General features: G+C 40.6%; 1 protein-coding gene across 3 annotated transcripts in view; it reads right to left on the minus strand.

Annotated features, from left to right (window-relative positions):
* The window catches only part of ASB11 (ankyrin repeat and SOCS box containing 11), a 32,107-nt gene extending 19,587 nt beyond the window's left edge, over positions 1–12,520 (minus strand). For 2 of the 3 annotated variants that reach the window (XM_003261074.2, XM_003261072.2), the window contains exon 1: positions 12,340–12,520. In XM_003261074.2, coding sequence (XP_003261122.1) covers positions 12,340–12,520 — 181 coding nt within the window. Of the gene's footprint in view, positions 1–11,283; positions 11,402–12,339 lie in introns of those variants that run through there. The other variant, XM_003261073.4, reaches the window with a different exon arrangement.
* Positions 12,521–14,686: the final 2,166 nt, after the last annotated feature.

Raw genomic sequence — 14,686 nt, forward strand, 5'->3', positions numbered from 1 at the left:
GTTCAAAAATATAGTGCCCAGTGCTTGAATCCGATAGCTCTACATAAGGCAAAATGAAGGGCCAAGAAGGTCGATGAGCTTCCACGTTTTTATCCTTTCCCTGCCTTCCACCTTCATCAACACCCCAAAGACTCAACAGCCTGTGTATTATGAAAGAGACTCTAAGGCAGGGCTGTCCAATCTTTTGGTTTCCCTGGGCCACATTGGAAGGAGAATTGTCTTGGGCCACACATGAAATATACTAACACTAACAATATCTGATGAGCTAAAAAAAAAAAAAAAATCACAAAAAAACTCATAAGTTTTACGAAAATTTATGAATTTGTGTTGGACCACATTCACAACCATCCTGGGCCGCGAGTTGGATAAGCATCAGTGAAAATGTTTTTTTCCCCAAATTCCCTAGGTAATTTTATCTGCTTCATTTGATAATGAAGACATATCTATTATAATGCAGAATGTCATTTTTCAGATAATTTAATCTCCCAAAAGTTTTTCCCTAAAAGCTTTGTTGTAGGCAGCTTAGTGTGATGACTGAGCACGGGCCAGTGGAGCCAGACTGTTAGGGTTCAAGCCCTACCTTGATCACTTTCTCTGCCAAATTCAGCAAGTTACCAAAATTACTTGAACCGCAGTTTCCTTACTGGTAAAATGGAAATATAATAATCTGATATTTGCCAAGTGCATTGGTCTCTAAGTAGGCCAATCAAATACAACCACGATGTTAGGTGCTCCAGACATTGTGTGATTAATAAGTAGGCACGCTAGAGCAGTGCCATAAGGAACAGCCTTAGAGCTGCCTTCCAGACATATTTTTCTTATAATTGCTTATCTGCAAACAAGACTAACTAGTTTAAATGAGCATTTGAGAAGTAACCCCCCATTAAACCTGCCAAAGGGCAATCAATTGTTTTGGAAGAAAACCTACTTCAGCTTGCAAAATGTAGGACGTTTTCACATTATGGTTGTGCTTTTCATGCACTGAGTAGAATGTAATATAATTTGGATTTGGCACAAAGGCTCCTCAGCCTCTTGTGGGTGATCCTGATGGTGTTAAAAACTCAGGTTTCCATACCGATAAACTTGACGAAACGAAAATCCCAGCAAAAATGGAATTGTATGAATTTGAAATAACTGAAGGCCTTAAGGAAAGGAAGAATTTTTCCAGTGGATGAGAATCAGGGTTAGAAACATTTCAATAAGCCCTCTTCCTACGCTGAAACTCAACGTATGAACTTCTGTCACCCTTTGGATTCTGAAAATGGGGAAAACTTGAATGCACTTTATGGGGTTGGATTGATATTGGAGCAATTAGCATGAAAATGTGATTTTCAATATATCTAGATATAAAAGTAAATTTAAATGTAAAACATAGATGTGCGTATATACATATTTTTTTGGCTTGGTGCACTGAGAAAACCTGAACCAGTACTCCTTAGAGAAATGTTGATCCCAGGTCTGGGCCATGTAAAGTATAAGATGGGCCTTAAACATCTTGCAAGAAAGTAAGAAAGTGCTGGCCAGGCTCACGCCTGTAATCCTAGCACTTTGGGAAGCTGAGGCGGGCAGATCACGAGGTTAGGAGTTCGAGACCAGCCTGGCCAACATGGTGAAACCCTGTCTCTGATAAAAATACAAAAATTAGCCGGGTGTGGTGACACACGCCTGTAGTGCCAGCTACTCAGGAGGCTGAGGCAGAAGAATCGCTTGAACCCGGGAGGCAGAGGTTGCAGTGAGCCAAGATTATACCACTGTACTCTAGCCTGGGTGACAAAAAGACACAGATGCTGGCTTGATGGGGCTTCCACTGGCCAAATATGGGACAACCTGATTATCAAAATAAACAATGAGATAAGAGATTATATCCTATCAAATAAAATGGTAATCTAGAAGTCCTCACTGATATAAATGAATATATAAAGACAGAGAAGAGAAAGTGCTTCCTTATAATAAAATCCCAACTTAGAAATTGAAGAAATAATAGAATCAGCTTCAACTCATCTCCCTGCAAAATAATGACTAGCTAGAAAAGGAACAGGGGTAATTTTATAGAACAGAATTGTAGACATCACTTTGCCCAAGTGATCAAAGTTAACATCAGCGAAGTTAACACCAGTGATGGAACAGATTGTCATGTGATGGAATGCGATGAGCAACATCATGTGCCATAAGAAGAAACATAATGAGAGGAACACACCACCGCTTCTGTGATGTTTCTGCCCAAAATGCATAACCAAAATCTGATAAGGAGGAAACTGTGCACCAACCCAAACTGAGGGGACATTTAACAAAATCACTGGAGAGACTGAGGAACAGTTCCAGATTGAAAGGGATGACGAAACGCACTATCTAAAGGCAAGACACCTGGTCCTTTTGCTATAAAGGACATTATTAGGACGGTTGGCTAAACATGAATGGAGTCTCTGGGTGAAGAAAAGCAGGAATTTTTTGTACTGTTCTTTTAACTTTTCTGTCGGTTGAAATTATTTCCAAACATTTTAACAAGAAAAAAAAAGATTAGATAGATAGATAGATAGATAGATAGATAGATAGATAGATAGATAGATAAATAGATAGATAGAATCACTGGTGATCCCATACTTCTGATATGAATGTATATTGCTTTTTATAATAACAAAGAAAAACAGATTTAAAAATTTCCAAAGAAAATAATTATATGTAATAGACATCATCAATTTTATGTTTTTTGACTTTTATCTTAAATTCAGGTGTACATGTGCAGGATGTGCAGGTTTGTTCCATAGGTAAACTTGTGCCATGGGGGTTTGTTTTACAGAGTATTTCATTGCCCAGGTATTAAGCCTAGTATCCTTTAGTTATTTTTCCTGATCGTCTCCCTCCTCCTACCCTCCACCCTCCGATAGGCCCCAGTGTATGTTGTTCCCCTCTATGTGTCCCTGTGTTCTCATCATTTAGCTCCCACTTGTAAGTGAGAACATGTGGCATTTGGTTTTCTGTTCCTGTTAGTTTTCTAAGGATAATGGCCTCCAGCTCCATCCATGTCTCTGCAAAGGACATGATCTCATTCTTTTTTATGACTACATAGTATTGCATAATGTATGTGTACCACATTTTCTTTATCCAGTCTGTGATTGATGGGCATTTGGGTTGAGTCCATGTCTTTGTTATCGTGGATAGTGCTGTAATGAACATATGCATGCATCTGTCTTTATAACAGAACAATTCATATGCCTTTAGATATATACCCAGTAATGGGATTGCTGAGTCGAATGGTATTTCAAAAACAGATAAAAATTTTTAACATGAGCATATATTGCATTTGTATTTACCCTTGTCTTTAGTTGGTTGAAAGCTGACAAGTAGAATATTTTAAAATCTCTTTGAGGCTGGGCGTGGTGGCTCATGCTGTAATACCGGCACTTTGGGAGGCTGAGGCAGGTGGATTACCTGAGGTCAGGAGTTTGAAACCAGCCTGGCCAACATGAAACCCCGTCTCCACTAAAAATACAAAAATTAGCCCGGCACGGTGGTAGGCGCCTGTAATCGCAGCTACTTGGGAGGCTGAGGCAGGAGAATCACTTGAACCCAGGAGGTGGAGGTTGCAGTGAGCCAAGATCGCGCCATTGCACTCCAGCTTGGGTGACACAGTGACAATCCATCTCAAAAAACAACAACAACAACACCTCTTTGGATATTTATAATTTGCATAAACTGGAAATAATGAGACAATGTATGCATATAATTACCAATTAGTGAGGCTTTTCCTCTAATACATCTGCATCTCATTCAATATGAAATGTACTTCAGACATGTTACGCTCTTGCCTAATTGCTCTTGGAAGTGAATGCAGGCACTGGGGTTGGTAGGACAGTCTTTACCCATGGCTGCCAGCTCGGCACCCTGACCAATGGAAGAGGCAAACCCATAACTGTGGCTTTGTCATTTCATTGTTCTGACAATAACCAGTCAACCTGAGTCACTTGAAGGTACTGTAAGTATTCCATTTAAAAATAAAAACAAGACTTAAGTGGCAACTTGCAATTAAAAGAGTTAACTTAGGTTATCAACACGAATGTTTTCATTATTTCTAAAACTTGTCTCCAGGTGGGCTGTGGTGATCCTCAATTTCTAGTAACTTTCCGTTACTTATCAGTCCCATTAGACTCAACTCATATACACAACATGGATAAATCTCACAAACCTAATGTTGAGTGAAAGAAGCCAGACACAAAAGAACATGTACCGTGTGATTTCGTTTCTATAAAGCAGCAGTCCCCAACCTTTTTGCCACCAAGGACTGGTTTCGTGGAAGACAATTTTTCCACAGATGAGGGGGGCAGGGAATGGTTTCAGGAGGACGCTGTTCCACCTCAGATCATCAGGCATTAGATTCTCATAAAGAGAGTGTAATCTAGGTCCCTCACATGTGCAGTTCACAATAGGGCTCACACTCCTATGAGAATCTAATGCCACCACTGATCTGACAGAAGGCGGAGCTCAAGCGGAAATGTCCCTCACGGGCCACTCACCTCCTGCTGTATGGCCCAGTTCTTAACAGGCCATGGACTGGTACTGGTCTGCGGCCTGGGAGTTGGAGACCCCTGCTATAAAGTACACAAGGAAGGGAAACTTGCCTTGGGTGTTAGGAGTCAAAAGCACCCCAAGGAGGGGGGAGAACTGTTTGCAAGAGGGCATGGCGGGGGCCATGCTGATAATATGCAATTTTTTGCTCTTAGGTGCTGGTTCCTGATTGTGTTGCCTTTGAGAAAATTCATGCAGTTGTTCACTTAGGATTTGTGCATGTCTCTGTATTTACATCATACTTTCATAAAGAGTTTCTAAAGTAACACGGACTAGCCCTCTTTCTAACTGTAATCTCTGATCCTCTTCACAGCTCCTGGCCTTTTCCCACTCCCAGGGCAGGGTATGGCCTTCTCCAGCCCACCCAGCAGCTGAAGACAGAAGGGCAGCATGTTCTTCACATGCTTCCCACCTCCTTCTTCTAGGGTCCAACCCTCTAGTGCCTTGGGAGTGGAGAGAAACAAGAGGGACAGGAAAGGGAAATAGGATGGGAAGTGTTAACTGGAAGAGTTGAGGCTGGTCCTGCTTGATCAGTCTCAACTTCAGGCCTCACTCCAGGTCTGTGGCATGCCCTTCACACTGGGGCTTACACCCATGCACCTTTCCTACCCATTGGCATTTGGCCACCTCTCCTAGCGTCTGTCATCACTGCAGCATCCTCTGATGTCCCCAACTCCGATCCTGTGCCTCTGAGATCAAGGTAACAAGCCAAGAAAGAGGCAATGGTGGTTGTCCTGGGCTTCTCCTTCACCACACTGCTGCTTTCCAATTCTCTTCTTCATATTCATGTGGCATGGGGGGTTCAGCAAGTTGTCTCTCTAAGCAGATTTCCAACTTGAGAGTGAAATACCAGGCTCTCCTCCTTTTGAATGCCCCTTATCTAAACTTGTATTGCTCCTAGAGTACCCATCCCATAGCTTCCAGTGAAGGGGGAAAGAGCCTTGCTTTTATGAATGGTAACACCCCAAAATGCATGACAACCACTGCTCCACATGAAGCTGTCTCATGGCTAGGAAGTATCAGAAATAGGACTGAAACCCTAGTTATGGGGACTTTAGAACACACCTTGTTCTGGTTTTAAGAACTATTGGTTTTTAATTTCTCCTTATTCTCGTGGTAGATTGACTTGTCTTGGGCTGCTCTGACATCCACCTCCTTTCTATATATCAGGGGTCCCTAACGCCTGGGCCATTCTGTGGCCTGTTAGGAACCGGGCTGCACAGCAGGAGGTGAGCAGCAGGTGAGCAAGTGAAGCTTCTTCTGTATTTTTTTTTTTTTTTGAGATGGAGTCTCGCTCTGTCCCCCAGGCTGGAGTGCAGTGGTGTGATCTCGGCTTACTGCAACCTCTGCCTCCCAGGTTCAAGTGATTCTCCGGCCTCAGCCTCCCGAGTAGCTGGGACTACAGGCACACACCACCACTCCCAGCTAATTTTTGTATTTTTAGTAGAGATAGGATTTTGCCATGCTGCCCAGGCTGGTCTTGAACTCCTGACCTCAAGTGATCCACTTGCCTTGGCCTCCCAAAATGCTGGGATTACAGGCATGAGCCACTGCACCCGGATGCTTCTTCTGTATTTACAGTCACTCCCCATTGCTTGCATTACCTCCTGAGCTCTGCCTCCTGTCAGATCATCAGTGGCACTAGATTCTTACAAGAGGGTGAACCCTATTGTGAACTGCGCATACAAGGGAGCTAGGTTGGGTGCTCCTTAAGAGTCTAATGCCTGATGATCTGTCACTGTCTCCCATCACCTCTAGATGGGACCATCTAGTTGCAGGAAAACAAGCTCAGGGTTCCCACAGATTCTACATTACGGTGAGTTGTATAATTATTTAATTATATATTACAATGTAATAATAATACAAATAAAGTGCACAATAAATGTAATGCACACGAATCATCCCAAAACCAGCCCCCTACACCCCAGTCCATGGAAAAATTGTCTTCCATGAAACCGGTCTCTGGTGCCAAAAAGGCTGGGGACCACTGCTATAAATGGTGTGAAATAAATCAATTGTACCGCCTTAAAAGTAGAAATCCAGGGCTGGGCGCAGTGGCTCATGCCTGTGATCCCAGCACTTTGGGAGGCTGAGGCGGGTGGATCACGAGGTCAGGCGATCGAGACCATCCTGGCTAACATGGTGAAACCCCGTCTCTATTAAATGTACAAAAAATTAGCCGGGTGTGATGGCAGGCGCCTGTAGTCCCAGCTACTTGGGGAGGCTGAGGCAGAGAGAATGGTGTGAACCCGGGAGACAGAGCTTGCCGTGAGCAGAGATCGCGCCACTGCACTCCAGCCTGGGCGACAGAGCGAGACTCTGTCTCAAAAAAAAAAAAAAAAAAGTAGAAATCCTTTTTGTTTCCCAACTGGAAACAAAGTAACTCTCAAGAAAGTAGCCTTTCCAGTTCCATCATTTTCCAGAACTTGCTTCAAAGGACCTTCAAGGGTTTTCACACAGAACCCTTTTCCAGAAACTGCCACAGTGGGGTCTCCTGCTTTTCTATCCTTGCTCCCAACAGAGTCTCTCACTCTTACCATTCTCATTTTGCAAATTGGAGCTAATTGTGAGAAATTGAGGATAAAAGTTACTTGGCAGCTTGGGAGTTTTTCCATTCCCTTCAGGAAGTATGCAACTGAGCTCTCCAAATAAATGAATGCTTAAGTAGGACTCAATCATTCTCTTCTAAGGCAATCTATTTTTAGTTTTTTGGCAGACTGCCTGTGTCACAGGGCTGCGAACACATTATGAAGATAGTTTACTCTACAAATATGTTTGCTTATTCCTGATGAAGTGTCTGGAAAATGTTCAAGTACTTTTTCATTTCTCCCTTTGAATTTTTCTCAGAATGTGATTTGTATCTCAGACTGTTTGAATGACAACTTCACAACAACTTCTAAAACCATATATATTTCAGTAACATTGGTTCAGATGGAGTACAGTTGTCTAAGTTCCAACCATTTGAGATAAAAAACGATTAAACTGTTTTTGTAATTTTTACTCTAATTTCAACAAATATTTCAGATTACTGTTTTTTTATTTAAAAAGATGACCCAACGGCCAGGCGCGGTGGCTCATGCCTGTAATCGCAGCACTTTGGGAGGCCGAGGCAGGTGGATCACCTAAGGTCAGGAGATCGAGACCAGCCTGGCCAACATGGTGAAACCCTGTCTCTACTAAAAATACAAAAATTAGCCGGTGTGGTGGCGGGCGCCTGTACTCCCAGCTACTCAGAAGGCTGAGGCAGGAGAATCACTTGAACCCAGGAGGCAGAGGTTGCAGTGAGCCGAGATCACATCACTGCACTCCAGCTTGGGCAATAAGAGTGAAACTCCATCTCAAAAAATAAAAAATAAAATCATACGAAACAACATCTTCTGTAGCATTTATTAAGGAAAAGAAAATTCATAAGGAATTTTAATTTTGAACCAAAGTACAGGCAAGAGCCTAGCAGAATTAATGGTATTTTATGTGAAACAAAGGTAACTGGGAAAATAGAACATATTTCCTGAGATATCTAAAATATTGTAATAAAACTGAGTTAAGATAAATATTCTCCAGAATGTCCAGTCCTAGAGAGGAGATGAGACACAGTGAGCTGTGTTAAGACACAATTAAGTATGTTGCAGCGTATTAGAAAGAAGGCTCCTTTGAACTCTTAAGGGCGGGAGAGCTAAGCTAAAGGAGACTGGTGGAAGGCAGAGCCTCTGCCAAGGACTGGTTGTCCCAACCTAGGAAAAGCCAGCAGGCACCTGATATGCAACTTAGAGGACGGTTAGGCCAATGTTTATGGAGACAACCAGCAAAACTAAATTAAGAGCAGAAGGCTAGGTCGAGGTTTGGGCAAGAATGAAACAAAGGTGATCCTATTGGAATGGAAAAGACAGGAAAAAGGATTCAGAATGCTGAGTTAGGCAGAGGCATAGCTGTCAAATCATGGTCAGTCCATCAACAAGTGATTTTAAGCATAACACTTAGAATAGTACTGATCTTTTAGACACAGCTTAAAATAGCCTTTTTTTTTTTTTTTTGAAAGAGGGCACTACAGTTCTACAACCTCTTATCTGCACTTGTAAAGTTCCTCCAATTCTGAAAACCAAGCTTTACCCCAAATTTGATGCAAACTTGTTTAGCAGCAAAGCATGGCCAGGACTCAGGTTAAGCAATTTATTATTTTTCTTTATATTTCCACCTAGTGTGAATACTTATATGTTCACTATAGAAAGATCAAAATGTTTGATTGTGGGAGGCAGCTGCAGGCCCCACCAGAAGTGCTGTGTATTAGACAGTATGCACATTGTATGATCTTTCTAACATTCAAAAGCTATTGAATTCTGAAACATGGCTGGCTGAAGGGTTATGAATAACAGATGATCAGTCTGTATCTACACTATATTTTCTTTCTTGATGACCGAATCACAGTACTAAACGTAGCTTAATACAAATTAGCAAAGCTTGAAAAATCATACAACACATCTCTCCTGAGAAAGTGCCTGCAGAAATATCTATGGACTGAAGGTGGGATCCAGTGATCCATCTGGTGCTCTAGGCATAACACCAAAGGCCAAAGACAATGTATTAAACTTTTAAAAAGAAAAAAATATACATATAATAGACAAAATAAAGAAAGAAGCTTAAAAACCGAAACTAATAACAGTCAACCATGGCTTAATTCGACTATGATGAGTGATCAGCAAATGTAATAGTTTAAGCCGCAAAGACATATAAAATAATGCATTCCAGACTATGAAATCCACCCCCACCTGCCCACTGCGCAAAAAAAAAAAAAAAAAAAAAAAAAAAAAACTTTCCAAAAGGTTTTACAGCACAAAGAATGATATTTAATGAGGCATGTGGTGTTAAATGCAGCTTCCAAAAATAAAAAAAAAGTGCTCTGAACCTACAAAAGTCTAACCTGTGTGCTGGCTAGGTTTTTCCTGCCCTTTCTTGCTTTTGACATTGCTGACAATAGTTTATAGGAATAGCATATGCTAGCAGACTCAAGAAACTTAACCTTGGGCTGGGACTTTTGTAAGTCAATTAGCTAATTTACTGATTTAATGTCATATATTTTCCCAACAAACATTTGTCTGACCAGTGCAAAAGTGACCAAAAGCAAAGGTGATTTCTGGTTTGAGTTTGATTTCTGGTTTTGAGTTTAACACTTTCACAAAATTTTGTTCTTGATTTTTAATATGCCTAACTTTAAATATATTGTTATGGGATAATTTAGGAATTAGAGAGACTGAGGGGTTGAGGAGGATTTATTATTTAGGTGTATTGGCCTAGTTGCATTAATATTTAGAGGACTGGGTTTTGAATAAAGAGTTGTTATTTTTTAAGTATTTTGTGGGGCGGGGGAAGATTTGTAATAATATAGTATCTGACTGTTAACAGTGGTATCAAAAGAAAAAACACAGAACCATGTGAAAAATACTGGTCCAGGCATGTTACTGCCTACATTCTTATAGAAAGACTTATTTAGCGGCCGGGCACAGGGACTCACACCTATAATCCCAGCACTTTGGGAAGGCAAGACAGGCGGATCACTTGAGGTCAGAAGTTCGAGACCAGCCTGGCCAACATAGCGAAACCCCATCTCTACTAAAAGTACAAAAATTAGCCGGGCGTGGTGGTGCGCGCCTATAATCCCAGCTACTCAGGAGACTGAGGCACGAGAATTGTTTGAACCCCAGAGGAGGAGGTTGCACTGAGCCGAGATCGTGCCACTGCACTCCAGCCTGGGTGACAGAGCAAGAATCCATCTCAAAACAAACAAACAAAAAAACAGAAAGTCTTATTTACCAAATCTTGGTAAATTTGGGGGGGGGGATTCGTGTATATGCATACACACACACACACACACACATATATATGAAAGAAATAAAACTGGGAAATTAACATGCACCATTCGCTGCCTCTTTAACAATAATTGAAAAATGTTTTTGACCTTAGAATACTATGCTACTTGCAAATTAAACTATTTTAAGAGATTGAACAAGATATTTGCACTACAGAATGAATGAACTGTATTTAAGAGATTTGTATTCCAGCTCCAGATTAAATTCAAACCATGCTTACATGGGTTTTGACTATAAGAAGGTTTTATACTTTTTTAAGAGTGCACTTGAGGTCGGGCACGGTGGCTCACGCCTGTAATCCCAGCACTTTGCGAGGCCGAGGTGGGCGGATCACGAGGTCAGGACTTCAAGACCAGCCTGGCCAACATGGTGAAACCCCGTCTCTACTAAAAATACAAAAAAATTAGCTGGGCATGGTGGCGTGTGCCTGTAGTCCCAGCTACTCAGGAGGCTAAGACAGGAGAATTGCTTGAACCGGGACCTGGGAGGCGGAGGTTGCAGTGAGCCGAGATGGTGCCACTGCACTCCAGCCTGGGCTACAGAGCGAGACTCCATCTCAAAAAAAAAAAAAAAAAAAAAAAAGTGCACTTAATTAAAGACCACAAAGACAGAAATAATGCACAGGTGCAACAGGAGAAAACATTTTTAACGTTCTTGCCAATATTGACTTTGTTGGACTTCATCTGATTTAAACCAGAATGATTTATCTATGAGAACACCAAAACTATTACTGAAAATTTTAGAAAGCTCTTGCCCAAATTGACAAATTAAATTAGAATATAACTTTTCAGATCATGCTTAACTTGAAACTTAACAAAAGCATTACTTTTTTTTTTTGTAACTAGTCAAAGTAACATACCTCCCTGAAATGTATGACAAATATAATCCCCAAAAGAAATCTCTTTCCATGGTCCGGACCTTCTGATACTTTCTGAAACTTCACAATTCTTCTCATTTTCCCCAGTTAATTGAAGCATTCTGATGCTTCGTCCTTGGAGGTCTTATTTCTTTAGATAAGACTGCTGTTGTCTAGTGTCTTCCGAGTTGTCTAGTGTATTGGAATCACATAAGACTATTTTGAAAGAGAATCCTGGATGCAAATTGAAATGGATACTAGATAAAGAATGATGTAATCCTGGAACCCCTGCAAACACTAAAAATACATGGGGAAATTCTGAACTCTGTTTATGAATAAATACTCCTCTATTAAGTGACAATCCCAGAAGTGACAGGGATATCTGACTCATTTACTTTTGTAGCATCTCACTACGATTAAAGTAAATCATTTCTTGAAAGAAATGGACACTATTCTCTACAAAGCATGAGAATTTAAAATGTTTTGCCCAAATCTTGGCGTTTCATGTTAGAATAAACTTTGTTTGGAGTGCTTGGCATGCTACCATATAAAATGGGTTTAGTGAAGAGCTTTTCCTGACAGTGACAAGTGGTTAATCAATTCCAATTGCAAATGACAGCAAAAAAAATACACATAGCTTGCCACGTTTGCTGCTTTAATTGTAATTTATTAGTCATTCTATTTCCTGAGAAAATTTATTCTGGTTAGAATGCCCTTCACTGTTAAAGTTTGCTTTAAAATATTAAAGAAAATAATTATATACAAGTAATTACTTTGTCTAGTAGAAATGAAGTTTCTCAAAATACTCTTAGTAAGTCACTACCTATTTACTTCTTAAATAACAACTGCTACAAGATCTACAAACTTGCAAAAAATAAAGCTGAAAATCCTCCACAAATTGATGCAGCCAACAGCATTTGCTACTTTAAGTGACAATTTTTCAAACTACCCACTTAAAATCAAAGTATAAATATAATCTGCCTTCCAGAAATACTAGTCATATGAATTATCTAGGAGGGATTTTCTTTAAATATTAGGAACAAATTCATGTACTCTTACCTGAAATTCCACCATAGATCTCTTCTGCTATCCTAGCCGCTTCTTTTCTATTTCCTTTGACGATATAGAAATGGGTTAGAAGAGCCAAAAAAACTTTAATTAAAAGCTTAAAGAAAAAAAAGGTAGCAAACATTGTAATAAAAATGTTTTTAAAGCCATAGAAAACAGGACCATCTTCCATTTTGGCTTAGGCTCTGTATAGGGTCCTAGGACTGTAAAATTTCACTGAGTTGTAATTGGTATCATATGACATCTATTTTAAACCTTCTAGCACTCAGTGCTCCTGTTACCGAGAACTCAGTTTGTAGGTTCTAATCTAACTGATTTGGCGACTGCATGTGCTGACTCCACAGCAGTGTTAAATAAACTAAAGAAACTTCCTTCTAACCAGAAACATCCAATAGTTCTAGAACTACATAACTCAGTACTATCTAACAAATAAGATTCATATCCAAACATTTTATACTCCTAAACCCCTATTTTTCCTATTTTACGTTAGAAAGCAGGGTTGGAAAGATAGAAACTTCTCGGCTTCTACAGAAACAAAGCAAGTTATTTGACATATAAAAAAAGTGCAAATATGCTGTATGTTCTAAGTGGGAAATACTACTCCCTGGAGCATTTCATTTTCTCTTAATTCTGAAGTTTATAGAGGATTAAGTCCAAATCTAAAATATGACCAGTTAAAAAAGACCATTTACCTGGCCGGGCGCGGTGGTTCACACCTCTAATCCCAGCACTTTGGGAGGCTGAAGCAGGCAGATCACCTGAAGTCAGGAGTTTGAGACCAGTCTGGCCAACATGGTGAAACCCCCGTCTCTACTAAAAGTACAAAAGTTAGCGGGGCGTGGTGGCAGGTGCCTGTAATCCCAGCTACTCAGGAGGCTGAGGCAGGAGAATTGCTTGAACCCGGGAGGCGGAGGTTGCAGTGAGCCGAGATCGCGCCACTGCACTCCAGCCTGGGTGACAAGAGCAAGATTCTGTCTCAAAAAAAAAAAAAAAAAAGACAATTTACCGTAAAGCTGTATGTATGTATGTATGTATTTAGTTTTAAGATGGAGTCTTACTCTGTTGCCCAGGCTGGAGTGCAGTGGTGCGATCGTGGCTCACTGCAACCTCTGCCTCCTGGGTTCAAGCGATTCTCCTGCCTCAGCCTCCCGAGAAGCTGGGATTATAGGCATGTGTCACCACGCCTGGATAATTTTCGTATATTTAGTAGAGACGAGGTTTCGCCATGTTGGCCAGGCTGGTCTCGAACCCCTGACCTCAGGTGATCCGCCCACCTTGGCCTCCCAAAGTGCTAGGATTACAGGTGTGAGCCACTGCACCTGGCCAAGCCTGTATTTAATAAAAGGCCTATCTTGGATGCCTCTCCAAGTAAAAGTGTCACACTAGAAGCATCAGACTACTCGCCATGGTAGTTCCATCTGGGACAAGGTCCCACGGCAAGGTTCCCTCCTGATCATTCATTTGCATTTCAAGCATTGGTAAAGGTGGTGCCCATTTCTGAAAAATGTGGGCTATCCTTGATCATGGAAGAGTCATAGTGAAATGGACAAAAGAGATGCCCTAGGTTCTGGATGAAGTACCCAAATATTTCATGAATCAACCTTCTGTAATTGGGCAATTTTCTCTTATCAGCTGGTCAACACAAGTGAAATGGGTTTATTTTTAGTTTTCCTCATCACTCTACGTCTCTGCCTTCATTCTTGGCTATGTTAGATTTTGTAAATTTTTAAAATCAGTTGAAAAGACAAGCCAAAATATAGTTATACAAGTGGCCTAATAAATCTTAACAAATGCTTTATGCAAAAATATGGGAATTTCTCCTAGCATGCAGGCAAATTAGAATGACTGCCTGGTTAAGAACTGTTTCACTGCATTAAAAAGCTGACATGTAAGAATACAACCTTGAGCCACAACATACAGCTCATCGATTTCAGTGTATCAGAGCACTATAAAGACCTTGAGTCACCTTAACTCTCAAGGAACAGATATTAACATAAGACTTACTTTACTGAGCTTATATTACCTGGTAGAATGCCAGTGTATGAAAATACATGAATACAACTCTTTTAGTCCTTTTCATTTATCTTTCTTCAATTATACTCTAAGTAGGCAATCATTTAGTCATGTCAGACCAGTGATGTATATCGTTCTATAACATTATTCAATCTTGTTTTGGTCTTTTCATTTAAAACATGGCTGTCCTATGTTTTACATGCCAAAAAAGTTGGCCATGAGAAGCTCAACTTTATTAAGGTTCAAATGGATGTCTATACTATTTCTGAGAGACCATCTTTTTTTCTTTTTTTTTTGAGACGGAGTCTCGCTCTGTCACCCAGGT

This window comes from Nomascus leucogenys, chromosome X, assembly GCF_006542625.1.
Source record: "Nomascus leucogenys isolate Asia chromosome X, Asia_NLE_v1, whole genome shotgun sequence".
NCBI lineage: Eukaryota > Metazoa > Chordata > Mammalia > Primates > Hylobatidae > Nomascus > Nomascus leucogenys.